Raw genomic sequence first — 20,607 nt, forward strand, 5'->3', positions numbered from 1 at the left:
TTATTTAAATATGCATGCATTTTAGATTGAAAGAAAATACGCTATTACCACCGTCTCACGTGAATATTTACGTTTTTTTTTTGAAAATTCGCATTCTAACTTAAAACCAAAAAAGCTTTTATAAGTATTATTGCGTAGAGCACGTTAAAAACGACAATATTAAACAATATGTTATTGTTATGTGAATGTACAAAACCAACATCTTTCATACGCTCAACCGTAATTGAATATGTCAAGGTCTTAAAAAAAAAAGATCGTCGTTGGTATGTAAAAATAAGTACATACCTAATAAAACTAAAATTAATTTGTTTTTTCGAGCGTTTAACTGATATTCAGGATGAATAATATATGTATGAGCGCACACAACGATAATGTTATATTAGTGGGTGTCATAAAAACAAAAAACTGTAATAAAATGTCATGATAAACGGTTACAGTTTGATATAAATACTAACGAAAAAATGGCAAGAATATTGCGATCATAACAGACAACGTGCTTAATACCGATAAACATAAATAATATTATAATATTACAAGATTGTGGAAATATTGAAAATTCATTAAATTTGTTTTCTTTGTTGCAATGTTTTAAAATATTGTAAAAACATATATAGGTACACCGCATTTTTTGACACACAAAAACATTATAATAATATTTTATCCAAATATCATAAAAATATTGTAACGTCGTAATAATAGGGACTCAATAACTTATATTTATGCAGTTAAATCTTATCATCATACATTTGTTCAAAAATAAATATAAATTTGTTTGTAAATATTTTACAGTCAAATAAAAGAAAATAATAAGCTACAATAATGAAGTTGTAAATAATCAGTTTTAAATGTACTACCCTGTGTATAGCTTGAGCCATCATCTAATTTTTTAAAGCGCGTTCAATGATGTCTATCGTCTATACTCGGAAAATACCTATTGCTTTATAAATATTCGTACATTATAACAAACGATTGATTACACGTTTTCTGTCCACCGTATAGGTTTTCGGTAGCCCAACTGGTCAAGGCGTTCGACACGCACCAGGAAGTAGTGACCAAACGGTCGCTGGAGGTGACCATGAACCCGGTGGCCAAGCTCAGGATCGCCCCCGCGACGACAGCCGTCGACCAACTCACCGCTGCCGAGTTCCCGACCGGACCGAACGCCCTGCGACTGTTCATACCCAACATCGACATATGCGGCGGCGAATCGGCGGCCGCCAAGAGGACTCGCGCCGCGGGTTGCACGGGCGGAACAGGCGCGCGAGACGGGTGCGAGAGTGCTCGGAGCCCGAACTCGGACAACCGCCGCAAACGGTCGAACGTGAACGACTGACCGGGCGACGTCAACCACTGCGATATCCTCCCCATATATTTATTATTTCATCATCACGCGTAGGTATTATTAAACGATAATATTTTATATTAATTGCTATAGATTATTTTTATCTTATTTTAAATATATATAAATATTTTAACGTGTTATTATTTTATTATACGTATTATTGTGTCGTGCAGTGTGTATATATGATTATAATATTGTATTATTATTATAATAATATGTTGTGCGCGCGATGGAATATATACTTATCATATTATTATTATTATTATTATTATTATTGTATTTTCGTGTGTATGTTATCGCATTTGATTGTATATTGTATATTGTACAAGTGAACGAGTGATTATCACGTCATGATGTGTATAATATGTATAAATACAATAAATAAAATAAATGTTATTTCCACGAAAAAATAAATATAATGTATTGTCTATATTATTACGTTTGTCTTTTTGACTCTTTCCATCACGCACGTCGCTCGTCATTCGTACCTATTACTAGTGTACGCAGGCACGGCGCCAAGGGGCGGAGGGGCTCTGGACCGCCAGAAAACAGTTCAGCCCCCTCGCCAGCCTCCAATATTACAATATTGTATATGATCAGGTAATAAAGTTTAAAGTTATAAATGTTAAAATACAAAAATACATACAATACTTCTAGCGTCAGCCTTCTTCTCACCCTACGAACATTCTAAATCCCAAGTCACGTATTTTAATAAAACAAAATAAACTAATAAACTGTGCATCTTCGTACACATTTATTTAATACACTAGCAATACGCTAATACACTGCCTATAATATAGATACATTTATAGTTTTGTGCGATATGATTATATTATGACAATTGATTTATACTACTATCGATCAATATTGTACACGACCGCGGTTGCGCTTATTATAGGCAGGTCGCAGGTATATAATTTTCTGATACGCATTACGGAATATTCAGCCACTAAGTTTTAATTCAATTGAAATTCATATTCATTTAGTATGTTAATATGCAAATACAACATGTAACTACAAAAAAATAGGTACTTCGACAAAATGTTTTGCAAATACCGGCAACACCGATGGTAGGTATTAAGTATTACCTAACACTATTAACTAATAACTTGAGAACTTAAATAAGTAGATAAGTATATTTTATCGTAAAATCAAAACTTAATTATTTACATCCATGTTTAGTGTCGTGTTTGATTGTTTTATAGTGTTTCTTTTTTAAAATATTAATTATTCATGAATTTATACGATAACTGCAGTTATCGTCTTATATTACCATCGAAAAATTTAAACATTTGATCACAACATTTAATTACTATTATTTTCTATCAGGAAATCGCCAACGATCATACCACGTTGAATACACCAGTTCTCGTCCGATCACTGAAGTAAAGCAACGTCGGGCGTAGTTAGTACTTGGATGGGTGACCGCTTGGGAACACTACGTGCCGTTGGCTAATTTATTTATGATAATTTTAATTAATTAATATTTATTTCTAATTTTAACTTAAAAAATAATAAAATATTTTTATCGTTATAAATTTATTTTTTTTACAATTTTTAAATTACACAATAATTTTGATTACAAACAGAAAAAAAATTACACAATTTAAAAATATTTTTACCTTACTTAACCCGTTAGATAAAAGTACTTAACGTCTTGACGTCTTGTGTTCCATTTTCACAAGCATCACGTCTCAGTTTCTGCATGACCTTACACTGCGAATCGTCCTTATCATCAGTGACGAAAAAAAAAAGGCAGTGGCGTAAGTTATGGGTGTGGGAGAGGGGGGTTAGGTGTTTCATCCCCCCCCCAAAAAAAAAATCTTTTTACATTGATTAATGATTAGAATTTTAGATAATAGGTAAATAATACTAGTACAAACTAACATGTATAATATTATTATTATATAATATAATAATATAGTTATAGAAATTATCCGAGTGTTTACACTTCTATTTTAAGTAGGTAAACCAATTATAAAATCGACAAAAACGACAATTACGGCTTCTTACGTCCAACACGAAAATGAATTACTATAATAAACATTAAACTAATTACTTATAACAGTTATAACTAATACCAATTCCAAACACAATAAAAATGACGTTTAATTTAACTAATAACTATTGTAATTTGTATCATAAATATACTTTACCCCCCCCCCCCCATCCTCAGAAAAAATTGTCTCTACGTCGCTCTAATAGTGTGATTATTTTAACTTGTACACAGTTATAAGTTATGTATATATATTATATATTTGAATCTAAAAGAAGTTTCTTATATTCAATCAGAAATAATAGTGGCGAAAAACAGTTTATTACAATTAGGAATTAAGGAAAATGAAACTAGCTATATGAATATGAAACCTTGAAAAATGTATTAACGAAAAGCGTATTCCCTAGCTTATACAAACTTCTTCAAGTAGCTATATCTTTACCTATTGCATCAGCTACATGTGAAAGAAGTTTTTCAGCTATGCGTAAGATCAAGACATGGCTACGCACTTGTATGTTGCTTCAACAACTCAGCAATTTTGTACATAGAAAGAGATATTCAAGTTGATATTCAAAATGTTATTGATGCATTTGAATCTAAAAATAGATACATAGTTCTGAATTAAAATTCAGAGTTAATAATTATTAAAATCATAAAAATTGTTTTCATTTAATTTGAATTATTTTCCATGTATATATGAGGGAGGAAGTATAAAGGTATAACATATTAACAGTTTAAACACATCTTCCGGTGACTTTTGTAAAATTATTCTAGCCCCCCCCCCAGAAAAATATCAAATCTCCTATGGTAATTACACTTTTACACTTTAAATAGGTGAGTACATATAATATAAAATGTAAAAAAAAATTTAAATAAATTTAAAAAAGTTGTTGATATATAGAAACTATTTGTATTAAATTTCCAAGTAAAATCCAAGTATTTTTACCGATTTATAAATTTGTTATCAGCATTTATAAAAAAAAAAATTGAAAATTGCAGTCATATAAAATAGCCCAAAAAGGCTAAAAAGAAACCTTTTTTTTGAAAATTATACTACCTACCTGTCCTGTAGGAAATTGTATTATAAATATTTTGTGAAAATATCGAATACGTCAGGTAATTGACTTGAATCTATCTTCAGTTTTTTGTGTCGACATAAAAATTATATTTACAACTAAGAAATAGAAAATCATTGTATCATTTTAATAGTGATAGGAAATTTTATAAATTATAATATTATATACTTATACTAGTTATACTTATTTCAACTCAATAGGATGTCATACCCTTATGGCCTTATGGTTTACAGTGTCTACATTACATTATGTAATATGTAGTCTCAGTAGCCTGTGTCTTACGCATTGTATACCAACATTTATTGTCAATTGCAGTTGTGTTGTTATAGCTTAAATATCATAAATCATAATAAATCGAATATCGATTCGATTTATTATCAAACTTAAAAGTTTTAACAGTAGGTTATCTGTGTCCTCTTATTGACTTTTTAAGATGTTTAAATTTTTAAGCAAGTTATATTATTATACCTATGTAAAATATTGAAATTAAATAATGCAGTCGATAGGCTGCTTCTATCCGCGACGGTCGACGCGAAACTGCAATGAGCCCATTGACCATTTTCATTTACCAGCAATTTTAGATCATGAGTATTTAAAAATTACCTATCATATATATATTACTATTATATACCATTCATACTAGTAGTATTTATAATCAATATTATTACACTATTCAAAATTAATCAATGAGTACAATTAATACATTCCTCACGAATTACGAGATATTGATTATACCTACCAATTAAAGGTAGGTATTATGCCCAGTGATGTATTTGTAATTTTTTTCTAGGTTATTTGCTTAGCACATATACATATATTGGGGGAGGGGGGGCTTAACCCCATCTCAAAAAAAAATTTCTAACCTAAACTAAAATTAACTTATGGTGTTGATGTGGAGGATATCCCCTCCTATTATACGTTTTAGTTAAAATATCTAGGCCCCAGGTTTTTAACCATATTTACGTCTATGCATATAAGATGGAGTTGAACTTGCTTTTCTTATAAAATATTTTTTATTAAGAATATCTGAATATATGATACTATATTACATACATGATACATCATAAACATAAAGTAATTAGTAAAAAACGACACAACATCCAGACTATAAAATCTGCCATAAACTTTTTGTGAATTCATCGATGCTCATTGGCTTAGAAAGGTGTTTAACCCTTGTGTCATCTGCAGACCAATGTTTGGCAAACCAACTTTTTACATAGCCATCTGGATTTCAAATATTTAAAGGAGGTTCATTAATAGTGATAACATCAAATTTAATATATTATTAATTGTTCATTATTTTTGATTAATTTTGAAGATATACGTGGGTATACGAGTGTATACCCACGCATCTCTAATAATTGTACAGGGTATACGCTTAATCAGCAAACCAGTGCTAGGGTATATGCCGTAATTTAACTAATAAAATTATAATAGGTATGATTTTACTTATAAGGCCTTATTTACTGTGCATGCAGTCAGTAGAGTCTTGCTATTCCAACATATTTTTACCACATTCATCTATAATTTTATTTTTAGATAATCGCTTTAATAATTTTATGTAACTGAACCTTTTATAGCACTGTTAGAATTTTAACAAAAGTTAAAATATTGTCAGTGATATTAATTATATTTACACACTACACGCATAAATCAATAAAAGTGTGATGAAAATAAATTCTAATTTTTACCCAATTTCTGTTTAAATATATAGTATTATCAATAATCCAGCATTACTATGGTCTTATAAAGTTAAATGTGTAAATCTTTATAAAAGACTATTGTACTTATAATATCACATAAAACATACTATATGTGTATGGATATGACATTAAATAAAACATGTTAGACTTAGAATACAACATTTTAATATAAACATTAGACAAAATAGTTAATATTGATTTATGGTTTTTAAATATTTAAATTAAAATGAGAAAGGAACAATGTATGCAAACAAAATATTAGTGTTAAATGATTATTACAAAATTTAATCACACAAAAAATAAATATTGTAGATCCTTCTTAATTTGAGTTGTAGGAATCTAGAGACCATATTGTGTACATAAATACATAAATTAGTACTGTACTATTATAAAGCTTAATAATTTGTATTAGGCAAGCACGAGCAATATGCAAGTTAAATTGTTATTGTTCTACTTCTCTAACAAAAGTTTTATGTATGATAGAGCAACATAAGCAGCCATTTCTTTAGCTTCTTGCATGGTTCTGCCTGTACCCACAAACAACAAAACAGGAGTGACAGCTAATTGCATCAACATTCCAATATCATCTGAAAAAATAAAGAGCAAAGAATAAAAAATGATCACTATTATTTTAATTCATTTTTTACTTAGATCCTTTTTAATCAATATGTATGTGATGTTAAAATTCTCTTCATTTCCAATTTCATATAAAAAATCAATGGCATTATTTTTTAATTCAATTGTGGAGTGTATATTCTGTAAACAATGAAAAAAAATATAAATACATGTATTTAGCATGGATAAGTAAAATGTTTATATTACCCTTAATCTGCTTAAACATTGCTTTTGAGATGATTTTAAACGGTTAAAGAATAACTCTAAAGGCTGCTGAACATTTAAGTAATCTATAACCTTACTTTCCACAGTGTCTCTCAGCATAGAATGAGTAGGAAATGGATATTCAAAGTTTTTACACGTAGAAATCCTCTGTTGAGAAACATTTTTTATTTGGTCATACATAATTTGAGCAGCTTCTCTTTTAGCTGCTTGCTTGGTTTTCCCTTCGCCTATTTAAAAAAATATATTTTTATTATATTTATTTATTTATTTATAAATTGATAAGAACCTTTAAGAATAATATTACAGTAAGTGATATAATTTCATGACAAATATTATTTTAACAGTAATGACATACATAACAACTAACATATTTGAAGTACATTGAGAAAATAATAATAATTAAAAATAAACAAGATATGACAACTGATAATAATAAATTTGCAAGTTATTGACATCAAAACTTAAAGCTACATAAACATTGTGCTTAAAAACATGGAACAACACAAAATAAAATCAATCTGATTAATAAATTATTAACTAAAGCAAGAACTTTCAGAAAAAATGATAGAATCTAAACTCAAGAAAAATATTTAAAGAAGAATGAAGATCATCAATTTTTGGAACTAGGGATTCTAAAGAGTGATTTATAAAAAAGATTTTAATGTTATCATTAGTCAAAATACAATCAGTCACCATATGTGGGACACATAAATTTTCACACTGAATTGTATTGTAAATAGTAACTCAGACTCCTTCACCACGTTTTACCGTACTATAACAATGTATAAACTCTACATTAAAGTTAATTGCTCACCAATACAATAATATTCTCACACACAATAACTGTGCAGTAAATTGTCAATACATACTATAACACTAACTAGTAACTTGAAAGAACAGTTAGCTCACTGTTTATATTTAAAACACCTTTCATATAACTGAACTGTACAAGATATCGAAATGTCCACCTACTATTGTAAATATTAATAAATATTTAAATACAAATAACAAACAAAAAAGTTATATAAATATTTTTTTTCTTCCTTTGTAAGTATATATATTGTTTCTAAGTATTTAATAGTAAATCAAACTCAATAAGTAAGATTAATTTGTGGTAATTTAAGCATATTTAAGATACTTTTATCTATTTGCTCTTGGCTATAGTAATTATATCTACACAATCCTACAATTCTCTCTGTAATTAACTAATCGATGCATGGCCATATTATGTGATTCAAATAGTCTATAAAAAAAACTATAAGTTGTTTGGGTGTATTGACTTTTGTTACGTTTTTCTTGATAAAAGTTAAGACTAAAGCCGGAATTATATATACCTAAAATCTTAAAAGATATTTTTATGCTTTATAATTCCATCAAAATAATCTTTTATGTGCATAAAATACTGAAAAAAAATAAAAATAACAGTTTAATGTTTTAAAAAAATATAAGATAATTAAATAAACAATTTCAAACGCAGTCATATTTAATTTATACTATGGTTATATACTGGTGCACTAGATTGCAGCACATAGTTACATATATAAAATTCAGAATTATGAATTCAAAAAACAATAATATGTTTTAAATAAAAAAATTAAAATTAATTTTTTAATGGTTTCAATGGTTTTAAAATATTATATTTTTTAACCTTGAAATATATGTTTTTACGCAGTAAAAATGTTTATACAATGTGATCAAAATTACAGTTACAAGTGTATAACTGCCTGCCTATCAGTTCACAGGAAAATGAATAGTGGAGAAAACTTATCCAATTTGAGCTGCATACTCTCAGTAAATATACATAAATACATAAAAATCCAGTATTTAGTTAGTCATAACTTATGACAATAGATCATTTAAGCCGTTTTTATAAATTCGATAGTTGATATTTCTTATTTGAAATGTTATATGTAACAAAACATACTACATATTTAAAATATATAATTGTTTAGTTTCTTAAATATAAATTACTCACCGATAGATTTTAAATCCCTAAGGGAACATATTACAGAATAGCAAGTTCTATGTGTTTCAATGTGTTCATCACGGGCAAATTCATAAGTAGGTAACTCCCAATGACGAGCCATGCACAACTCCTGCAGCATACCAATAGGGTTTTTTTTTGATAATTCATCTACAATTTTCTCATCGCTAAAAACAAATAAAACATAAACCATACGGTTTATAATCTAATTAGTTAAATATTATTTTAGTAAAAGTGTATACCTATGCTTTGATGGGCTATGTTTGTCAGGTGAAATACTTGAAGTGGTCGATGTTATGGTGTTGTTTCCATCATTGATATCCAATTTATCCAAAAAAGCAATAGCTGCATTTTTCTTTGCTTCTTTTTTTGAAGAACCCTCTCCATAAGCTAATAACATTAATTTCCATTAATAATATTAAATAAAATGTACAACTATTATAAATAAATAAATTATTTACCAGATATTTCATCATTTTTGGCAACAAATCTAAAAATTGGATCATGTACATGGCCTACTATAGAAACTAACTTGTATTCTACTGATTGTTTTTTTAATGACATAATTTCATTGAGTTTAGCAATAGGAGATTTTTCATTGTCCAGTTTTATCTCCTAAAAAAAAATTTAATGAATTAAATGGGATATTATAGACAATATTTAACTCAATATTGGTAGAATACAGTTGATAGTTAAGACACGACTTGTAGTAACTACTTACACTCAATCTCTTTGACAAGTCCTTTTTTGGCTTGACATTTTTACCACATGGCTCGTACTTATAGTCTAACAGTTGTTCTTGAGTCATACAACCTTTGTCAGAATATTTCACTCTACTATCAACTGATGTGTTGTTGTGGCCGGCTTCACTGTAATCAACCATTTTGTTGGAGAAATTTTCAATCCTGGAATTATGGCGTAAGTAAGCGGACATCTCCTGTAAAAATATGTAATGTAAGATAACTGGACTCCAAAATGGTGCGCTCAAGTCTTATGTAGTCAAAAGCCGGTGGTTGAAGTGAGGAACTTTGGAAATAAATAAAGTGATCGACGGGGGGGGGGGGGGGAGAGAGGGCACCTAACATTACAGGAGACAAAATGTTGTTGTCGAGCGACAAGGTTAGGTAATGCAAAGTATTCTAACGTAAAGCACCTGAACAAAATTAGTAGCAATTACAAGATTCATTAATATTGTTTCACAATAATTATAGCCGTACTATAAATACTTAATATGGACTGTGATCTACGGACGGCGTAAATAGATAGTGAAAATATATAATATCGATATCGTGGCCAGACGAAAATATCACGAAAAACAATTTACATCAATGTCATAAAGTAATTATTGCTGTGTGTTTACCTGGTTATTTATAAAACAACACGTGCAATGTTTTTATAATTTTCGCTGTCAAATGGCCAGTGTGGGCGATTAAGTCTCGAATACGACGATCATCGCACAACTACGCGACCGCGAGAATAAAACCGCGTTTAAATGTAATCACGAGCACCAGTAGCCGGTGCTCAAACGTACATTATAACACTACAATATAGAGGTTGACTAGTTGAAAGTCGAAAAACCCGAAACGCGAAACCGGAGAGTACCGACACCGACTGGCGAATGGAATAGTAGTGTCTAGTGACTACCATATGGCGGATGTGTTTGTATTATAGATCATAATTCATAAGCGCGATCGTGCGCACACTTTCAACGCACAACACACATTTCGTCGCTTGTCGCATCTAATTAAGCACGAACAACCTAACCTTTAGATCGCAAATCCGCCTATCAACTTTACACTGTATACCACGAACTGATATAATATAATAGTATCTTAATTCGCACTTCGTGCTGTATACCGAGTATTTTAATAAATTATTATCACGACCGTGTAGTGATGAGGGGCTCGGGCAGTTTATCTGTGATTACATAAGATAATGTGAAAGTGCGGTACCGATGGCGGCGGCGTGCCGCTTGCATTCGACGTGCAACAATTTTTGGGTAGTACACCAGGTGGCGCTACAATAATATCAATTACAATAATTTACTACCTACGTGTTTTTCATTTTGTTTCCCCGGAGGGCCTTTACTCTTTGGGCTATAATAATATTTATTCGCAAGTCGATTACAAACGCGATTGCAAACTAATATGAGTATTGTGTTTTAAATTGGTCAATATTGGGTTCGACGTGGGTAAATAGTTTTAAATTGAGGATGACGGATGTACTATTGTATTACAATAAATTATTGTGGTATATTACATTTTTATATCAATTGAGATTTGAGATAGTTTTGTTGAATTGTTTTTTTCTCTTTTGCATTCACACCTATTAAATGTATCAAGTCAAGCGAAATTATTGGTAAACGATCACTTTGTACGGTCGGGTAAAAAGATACTTTGCAGAACCCGGACACTTTGTACTATTATATACATAAAGTATATATTATAAATATAAGTTTTATACCTAAGTAGTATAACTAATAATTATGTATAGTGTTAATTATTAAAATAGAAAAAATAATAATAAAATTGTTATAAAATATTTATTGTATAATAATAATAATCTAAATAAACAAATAATCAATAATATCATCAAACTACATGTGCACATTATAAATATCAAAAAAATGTCAAAAATTAGTTTGAACTTTGAAGTGACTATTAGACATGGGGATGGAAAACTGTTTTCAGTGTCTCCCTCACATAAAAATAGACCATCAACGGCATCAACCTATTACATTATTTTATTTACAGTTTATACTTATTTATACACATTGAACATTTATAGATTGTGACGATTGTGTTAATACACGAGTAGGCATTGACATCTATTTTAAATGCTACTATGCTAGTACCATTTATAATCAATGAAACTACTTATTTAATTTTTGTTTGTATTATATAATGTATTAATGTGTGTGACATAGGTAATATATATGTTACAGGTAGATTATAAAAATCGCATAATGTGGAGACTACCCATGCTTTTTGAATAAAGTAAAAATATAATTTGTAAAGCGTTTATTTAGTTTATTAATCGAATAATTTGTACATTATCTACCTTTGAGTGAATAAAGTGTTTTGATAAAATAAAATACGATTGTAGCCTGTAGGTAATATTTCTGTAATAAAATTATAAAATTAACGAAGTCCCAATGGCCACTATGCAATTTCGGTGATCAGTTAAAGACTAGAGTAATAGAGTCAAATTACCAGAAGTAGATAGAAATAAAGGTGAATGTTTTTTTGCGATTATCTATGTATATCTATAGCGATAATTTATTATACAAACTCGGAAATAAAAATGACAATGTTCTTCAACTTTTTTTCATGAAATCAATTTTTTGTGTGTTCTGAACTATTAATAGATAGATACTTCAGATTTTATAAGTATCGACTACAACATTTTTTTGCGTGAAATAGCTAATGTATAATCTCTTTCCGGTGATCACGGTTTTTAAAAATACAGGATATAATGTGTACATTAGCTGGATAATATATACACTGTACCTATACTGTTTCATAAGGTGTACATTGTACATTACTCGGGTAATGTAGACACTACCGACTACCCGTCTACCCATAACATATATATTACAGTAATACAGAATATTATATAGATAGTCTAATTGATGTAAATAATTAAATAAATAAATAAATACATATATAATACAATTATTCTATAAATTTAATGAAATTATAATATCTATTTATAAAATATCAGTGGTGTATAACCATAAAAAAATAAAAATATATTAAAAATTGTATGAATTTATTTATGGACCAATAAATTTTAAGTTTACCATCTCTAAAGTTTTTGAAAAATGTGTTGAAATAAGACTGGTAGTTTTTAAATAAGAATAATATTTTATTAGCTTATAAATTAATAATACACTTAATTGTTTTAAAAAAAATATTTATATAAATTAAATTCAAAAAAAAGTTTTTGTGTTTTCTTATATTTAAAAAAATTAGAATATTGTGGTTAAAAGTATTGAATTAAATTTTTTTAAGCCATACCTTATTAATAGGCTTAAATCAGGAGTAGGTATCAAAGGGTAAAGGTTAACAATGCATTTAATAAAGAGTTAAAGAGTAAGAGGTAACATATTCTGTAAGTACCTCAAAGAATAGTATTACTGTATTAGGTACTTTACTTTTTATTATAATTATATTGATGACCTTTTAAAAATAGAAATTACATTAGGGAATGGGGAAAGCGTAAAATTAAAATTTGATGGCGAAACGTCCAGGTTCGACTTCATAAATCACAACGTTCATAAAATATCGGGCATTGGCTTACGGATAAATATTAGGATACTCTGGTAAGAAATTATGAACTTCCAACGAACTACTCATGAACCTAATCTAATTCAGCGGCGTATTTACGGGAATGATTGGGTCGATTGGGGATAGATAGATCCCGCTTGGTGATTTTTTTCAGGTTAATAGTTGTAATGTATTTTTGGTGATTTTTCCATTATTATAAATATGTATAGAACTGAAGTAAGAAATAAATAAATTGATAGGTATTAAGTACCTAATTAATAAACAAAAATATGGGTACACCTATCTGACTGCTATTATTACGACGCCACTGTTGTCCGAACTCCGTGATGATAAGCAGCTGGGTTGATAGATACAGTCGTACATTTGTAACATAAAGACGAGATATTTTTAGACTAAAATACCTAAATAACAATATTTATTATGGAATTGTAGTGTATTACTATATTGTACCTAATCACTAATCTGGTTATTATTATTATTATTTGTTTGGAAAAACTACATTCGTTACTTCGTAGTTTCGACAAAGACGTCATTTGCAGTAATTTGTATCATATATTTACGTATAAAAGTACATTTTTTTAAGCTCAAAACCATTGATTAAAAAAATATACTATGTATTATTGTATATTTATCAAGGTTAAAACTAAATTTAATTGACTTAATTTTAAAACTAAATAAAACGGAAAATGAAAAGAACGCTTGACCACTTTTTTAAACCACAGGAAAAGAAGTCAAATATTTATGTCAAAGATGTGAGTAAAAGAATCAATGATATATTGAAATTCATAAATGATGAGTGCAGTATATTAATTAACCCAAGTTTAAGAATATAAGACATTAAGACATAATAGTTGCACACTTTTTACTTACCATTGCCCATTAGTCTTCCATGGATCGTGATAGGTTCCAAATGGTAATAGTAAAGCTCAGTTCACATTTTTTTATTTAAAACTTGGTACTTTGCACGATAAAAATAATAAAAACCATAACGTATAATAATATATGTATAATTATGTTTATGTATAATGATATTTGTGTACAACGCATATTATATTATTTTATCGGTATTTTTACAGGTGTTCTCATAACTGCGAAAAATATATTGATGTTAATAGTTTAAATTAACATAAAAAACGAATATGTTTACTTAATACTTAATACTTTTAATTTTTAGTTAGTGAATTATAAAAATAATAATAATGATGATAATAATAATCGTTTTACAAGTTTAAACTGTTTAAGTAGGTATTTATACTTTATAATACATATACGTATATATGTCTGGTACCCACCTTAAAATATTTTTTTTAGTACATAAACACAACCTTTTGTATTTTTTTTAAAGATTTTATTCATATTATGTATCAGGCTGTATAAAATCGACATGAATAGGCCATTTCCACGAAACATTGTACGATACCGTCATAGTACTATAGCCTTAACTCCACTGGGTACGTGCAATAACATTTTAATATTTATGTTCAAGTTGCATAATACCTATTAAACATTGCATTATTTTAATTACTGAAACTAAAAATACAAAAGCGTAAAATTATTTTTAATAATATCTATATGCTATATTATTATTATTATAATATTATATAGTTAACTAGTTAAGTAATACCAACGTCTTTACATATTAATGTTATACCATAAGCAAAATAAATGTTTTAGGTACCTATACTTTTCAGCTTTTAAGTTTAAGTGATTATGTACCCTTAAACCCTAAAGATGGCATTATGTATATACGCGTTATTATTATTGTTATTATTATTATTATACGTGCGTGGTTAAAACATAATAGAATCGTTTAAATTAATTTTCGATCTAACATGACATAGTTATATGCGCAATGCGCATATACATATCCATGTAATTTATTTAAACCATAACAAAACGAAAATTGAGGGCTTATATTAATAAAATCACGTTTAAATGTGATAACTCAAAAATACTTAGTTGGAATGTGGGTTTTTAAATTCTTTAGAAATATTATATTATAATATTTTTAGCTTTTTTAGCCTACTGCTAATTAATTATTTTTTTGAATTTTTATACTACTATGACACGTAACTTAGTAATTATATAGAAGGGTCTTCTATTTATCATATGTAGGTAGTAGGTATTATATTGTATAATATATAATTTTATAATTTAAAAATAGAGATTATTATTTATATTATCGATTAAATAATACTAGCTGCATACATATGCATATTTATTATAATATAATATATAAATCATAAAATATAAGGGTGACGTTATATGATTCAGCACAGTAATTTTTTTTTTATTCACACAAATTCGAAAACTTTTGCTATAAAAAAGATTTTTTTTTAATTTACCTGAATGTAATACGATTAGGTATAAAAGTTGAAGTGACATTGTCAGTTATGGAAAAACAAATATAAGAATATGTTATTTTTTTTTCAATTGTATAATATTAAAAATTAAAAAAAATAGTTAAAAATTAAAATACATTTTTAAAGTTAAATAATTTAAACAAATTATGACAGTCGATTACAATTTTTTCCCTTGTATCGAACTAAAATTAACAAAAATTAAAATATGATAGTAGAGCTTGATTCGAAAAAAAATGTCAAGACAACATATCACTTAATTTTTTACAAAATAGTGAAATGAAAAGATATTTGCAAAATTGAGTAATATGTATTTTATATGACTTCGTAGATTTTAGAAACATAGACTATTTTTTTAAGCAGCTGAACTCTAAAGCGTTGTGGTTGTTTCATTATTTAACTTTTTAATAGCAAAATGCACTACTCGTCAATAAATTAATAGTTTATAGGCGCACCAAGAATCAAAATGTGCTAAAGGTCGTTTAATAATTTAATACATAACTTTTAGAATCTAATGAATTTATGATCTCATTCGCCGGCAAAGTAAAATAAAAACGTATCTAATTTATATTTATACTAATTCACATAACGGGTTTTTCTAGATAATTCAAAAGAACATTTAATCTTTTGCAAAGTGCAGGATTACATGATCATACAAAAAAATAATGTTTATCTGATATCTCATTAACGGGACAAGTTTACTCAAAGCATATAGATACAATTCCGATTGGCTCCTTTATATATATATGTTTTTTTTAAGTAGGAAACTAAAATTAATAAACATTCATATCATAATATATAGGTTTATATATTATATATAAATAGATATCATATGATGTATAGTTATATAGTAATATGATAAGAATACAATATTGTAGTTCAAGACTCAAGTGGAAATTATTATGTATAGGTCAACAAAATTAAATTTAAAAAAATTGTTTTTCCTTCTTTTGTGTTTTTAAAATATGTACTTTATTCCAACTAGCTTCAATTGAATTCATTTAACTTTTTAAAAATACTTAATGTCTAATTTATTTAAATTAATTATAGTTGTAATGTTTGTATTATAATTTATAAATTTATAAATTATAATAATATGAGTAATGAAATGAATGCACCGCAAAACCTTAAAAATGTGGTTTAAAAAGCAGTGATAAAAAGGAAAAAAGCAGCTAACTCAATGCTATAAAAATTCAATAATAGTAAAAAATGTAAAATGAAAGTTTAAATAATTCAAACCTTCTGTTAAAGAAAGCTACATTTTTCAATAAGCTAAAAAAATTCACTACCAAATCTACAGCCCTTTAGACATTATTAATAATTAAATTCATAAAATGCGTGTAAAAAAAAATATGCTAAGTGACGGAACTGATAAAATAAAGTAATGTGAATTGCAACAAAAATATAAATAGTGGTCTGAAAAGATAAATAATGACTTAAAAATGTATTTTTAATGTAATAATTTTAAATCATTATTTCTAGTTCTAGTTTCCGATAAAATCCGATCGATTTTGTATAATATAGCAAATATAATCATATAATATTTTTATCTATTGTAAATTTTTTCTGCATTTTAAAACTTATTACATATTTGTATGGTTTATTTATGTAATTCACCTATAATACACGGTTTATAAGATAATAATTACGCTTTTCTGCAATTTCCAAATCTATAAACATTTCTATCAAACACTAAATAGGTAAAGAGTTTCAAGTTTATCGCGCATTATATTGATAGGTATATATGCATATTCTATATCGCTTAACTACTCGTCGTTTAAATGATACACAGGTACCTATTATACGAAACACATATGCAAATTAAATCAATCATAACAACGTAGCGCAAATGCAATAATAATAACAATAATTATAATTCATAATAACAATAACAAATAATATATGGGCGTCGGTTAACAATTATAAGCTCCTTCGGTTTTCGTATGTTCCGTGGCATGCGGGTGTAATACGATTGCGCCCGGCTTACCTTTTACTACCGCCGCTGCCGATGCAGATAGTTAACCGTTAACCAGAACATTGCATGTAGAGCTTTATTTCTTACCGATTGTGGTAAATCGGTTGAACTAGCTAGCATTGAGATTAAACATCTTAAAGCGACCGTAAATTCTACAATATTGTGTCTGTCGCAATTCGAAAATGTATAATAATTATCGACCGACGAACGGACATCGAAAAGGAAAAATGTCCGCGACACCGGAATCGTGCAATATTGCAGGATATATGGAACTATAAGAGGACGCCATCGTACGCGCATGCCTTGTCTCTGTCATACCAACGTACATCATAACAAATTTGCGTTCATCACAAAATGCGTTTTGCTGAACGCAAATTTGTTATGATGTATAGTGTATACGTTAGTAAGACAGACAACACATGCGGGTATGATGGCGTCCTCTTAATTCCATAATATTATGTCCTGCATATTGCACGATTCCGGTGTCGCGGACATTTCCTTTTCGGTGTCCGTTCGTAGGTAATTATGTATTTGCGGCGAACAAAATTGTAGAATTTACGGTCCGCTTTCCAATGACGTATTATTTTTTAAAAGTGGAAGATATAAATAAGTAATTATTTGATTGTCCCATTATAAGTTAGTGTTAGTCTGAAAATAATTCATAAATACAATTTTACCCGTCGTATATTTTGTGCGTTTTCAAACAAGTAGTAAGGCCGCCTTTCGGCAATACTTCATTTTCTACACCTTTCATACATCACGGGAAAATAGAGTCACGTTCGGCCATTGGGCCTTCGGGTGGAATGCAAAAATACGTTATCGCATATCATTGATTGATACGTAGCCTTTCATACGTATATCCTTCTAAATTATCACGCTGGCCGGTATATTCTTACTTCGTGTTATTATTAATATTATTATTATTATTATTGATATCCTACAAACGTTGATGTATATTAATATAGTGATCATTATTATTGTCGGTATTCTACGCACGATGGTGCGTATATCATTATTTTATTGTTGTTTATCGTTTCGTAGACGTTTATGCAGACACAAAAACGTCTATTAGTTGATGTAGATTATTTACACACCATATATATGGGTGTATATTTGTATGCGTTTCGGTGATCGTTGAACCACGCCGGTGGATTTTTATTTTTGTAAAGTTTTTATGCCGTGAGGTTTTTATTCACCATAAATAAATAAATAAATAATTTCATGTTGAATATACTCACTAAATTTGTCCTCGCAAAATGCATCATTATATAATTGTTTTACACCACATTCAAATTTTAGGGTATAAGAAGAAGAAATCCCTCATGGATTGGCGACCCTCCATTATCAATCGTCAAATAACACACCTCGGTGAATCTGTATAGAAAACTGTAAGACAAATCTACTTTTTTAAATTTTTATTCGAATAAACAATAATTATGGTAGATAAATAATATTAGTATTTATCATTTGGATATCATTTTAATGAGTTCAGTCTTCACTCTTCAGAGTTCTGCATGTAAATTTCAGTATTTGTATGCATTACAATAATTAAGTACATATAGAACAGTATAATCATTTATACAATTATACTGCAATCAATTATGCGTCCATATTAAACAATAATAACATCTATAGCGTTGTCATATTGAGAAAATAAAATTATAAACATTCTTAGAAGTATCATTTGTTAGTTTGGTACGACTGAATATACATGTATTTAACAGTAAAACTGTTAAAAAAATAATTTTCAAATTAGTTTTAAGTATTTATTCGTGTACATTAATTATTTAAAATCATAATTAGAATTAGTATTATATTAATATACTGTTTACTGACTTTAATTTCTTTACAAATATAGAAAAGCATCAATATTATTGAGACTTGAGGAGCATTGGTGGTAGTATATTATAAAATAGTGTATGGTCATAAATTATGTAAATATACACATTTTGAACAAAAGAATGTAGCAAAATTTAACACCTCTCCGTTTTTTTCCGTGCGCGATGGCGTTTTGTATAAAAAAAAAACAATAATTCTGTGGTCTAGGCACATTAGCTTCGTCGGCCATGCCTATACTAATTATTTATTATATTTAAATCGAATTCACACAATACTACGATTATGCATAATTAAATATTTTTGAACGACTGCATAGTAACGACACACATTGAAGTCCACTTATAGTTTTGGCCTAGCCACTTCGCGGTATCTTCTACTTCGCGCCCGCTTCGTAGTCGTTGAAACACGCGAAGCGGTTGATTCCGGTTCCGGTGCAGTCCCGTTTACCATATTGTCCATATTGATATAATATATGATATAGTTTGGCGGTTTGGCCCGCTTAGTCGAACGAATTTCCGGTTTTCCGTTTTTCGGCGGTGTCTTGCAGCAATAACACTTCGACCGCGGCCGCTGAATTAACACAGGTGTTCCTATCAATAAAATGTTTACCTGCAGGACGAATTTATACACAAAATACGATTGACAAATGACAAACGACAAAAAGTTACCCTTTGGTAGACGAATTATTCCAGAATAGAACAATGATAACATTTTTTATTCCAATAAATTAGTCGTGTCACCGTGTCTAATGTCTATGCAAACATTTTCAACATTTTAAATTAGATAATAATATGCATGTACATTTAATAATTTCACTGTTAGTTTTGTGAGTAATCGCTAATTGTTTATCAATATAATTAAAATAATCTTTATAATGTCACTCAAATCTACAATAAATCTAAAAATTAAAGAACACACGATAGTTATTGATTTTTGAGAGAGTCACATAAATATCTTAGACAACACTAGTTATGTAACCATTGTATTTAATTATTTTGAAATGCAATTATTACGTATTATTCTTAATCCAACTTCGATACTGTTCACAAAAATCAGAGTGGAATATTACCTTGTATGACTAAGATTGGTCCATCGCAGTACCACAACTATTAGACTATAAGAGTGAATCAATTCATTATCAAACTTGAAAGTAAGAATTGGGTTTTTGCAATATTTTAATTTTTAAACGAGTTCTTAGCATTA

At 28.4% G+C, this 20,607-nt stretch overlaps 2 protein-coding genes and 1 non-coding gene across 4 annotated transcripts in view; 2 read left to right on the plus strand and 1 right to left on the minus strand.

Moving 5' to 3' along the window:
* LOC132928664 (death-associated protein kinase related-like) overlaps positions 1-1,780 on the plus strand; it is a 40,112-nt gene extending 38,332 nt beyond the window's left edge. Inside the window, exon 7 of one of the 2 annotated variants that reach the window (XM_060993484.1) lies at positions 1,000-1,780. In XM_060993484.1, the coding sequence (XP_060849467.1) occupies positions 1,000-1,333 (334 nt within the window). In that variant the 3' untranslated portion in view covers positions 1,334-1,780. The remainder of the gene's footprint in view (positions 1-999) is intronic. The other variant, XM_060993491.1, reaches the window with a different exon arrangement.
* Positions 1,781-2,677: 897 nt separating this feature from the next.
* LOC132918757 (5S ribosomal RNA) lies at positions 2,678-2,796 on the plus strand. Its single transcript, XR_009660554.1, has one exon. It is a non-coding gene; the product is annotated as a 5S ribosomal RNA (ribosomal RNA).
* Positions 2,797-6,259: 3,463 nt separating this feature from the next.
* On the minus strand, positions 6,260-10,824 carry LOC132917240 (interferon-inducible double-stranded RNA-dependent protein kinase activator A homolog). The gene is made up of 8 exons (XM_060977885.1): positions 10,302-10,824; positions 9,663-9,878; positions 9,403-9,556; positions 9,184-9,331; positions 8,933-9,108; positions 6,940-7,184; positions 6,765-6,873; positions 6,260-6,704 (listed from the first exon to the last, which is right to left on the minus strand). Exons 2-8 carry the CDS (start codon positions 9,873-9,875, stop codon positions 6,568-6,570), a joined length of 1,182 nt encoding a protein of 393 aa, XP_060833868.1. The 5' UTR covers positions 9,876-9,878; positions 10,302-10,824; the 3' UTR covers positions 6,260-6,567.
* Between the last annotated feature and the right edge of the window lie 9,783 nt (positions 10,825-20,607).

Source organism: Rhopalosiphum padi, chromosome 1 (assembly GCF_020882245.1).
Source record: "Rhopalosiphum padi isolate XX-2018 chromosome 1, ASM2088224v1, whole genome shotgun sequence".
Classification (NCBI taxonomy): domain Eukaryota; kingdom Metazoa; phylum Arthropoda; class Insecta; order Hemiptera; family Aphididae; genus Rhopalosiphum; species Rhopalosiphum padi.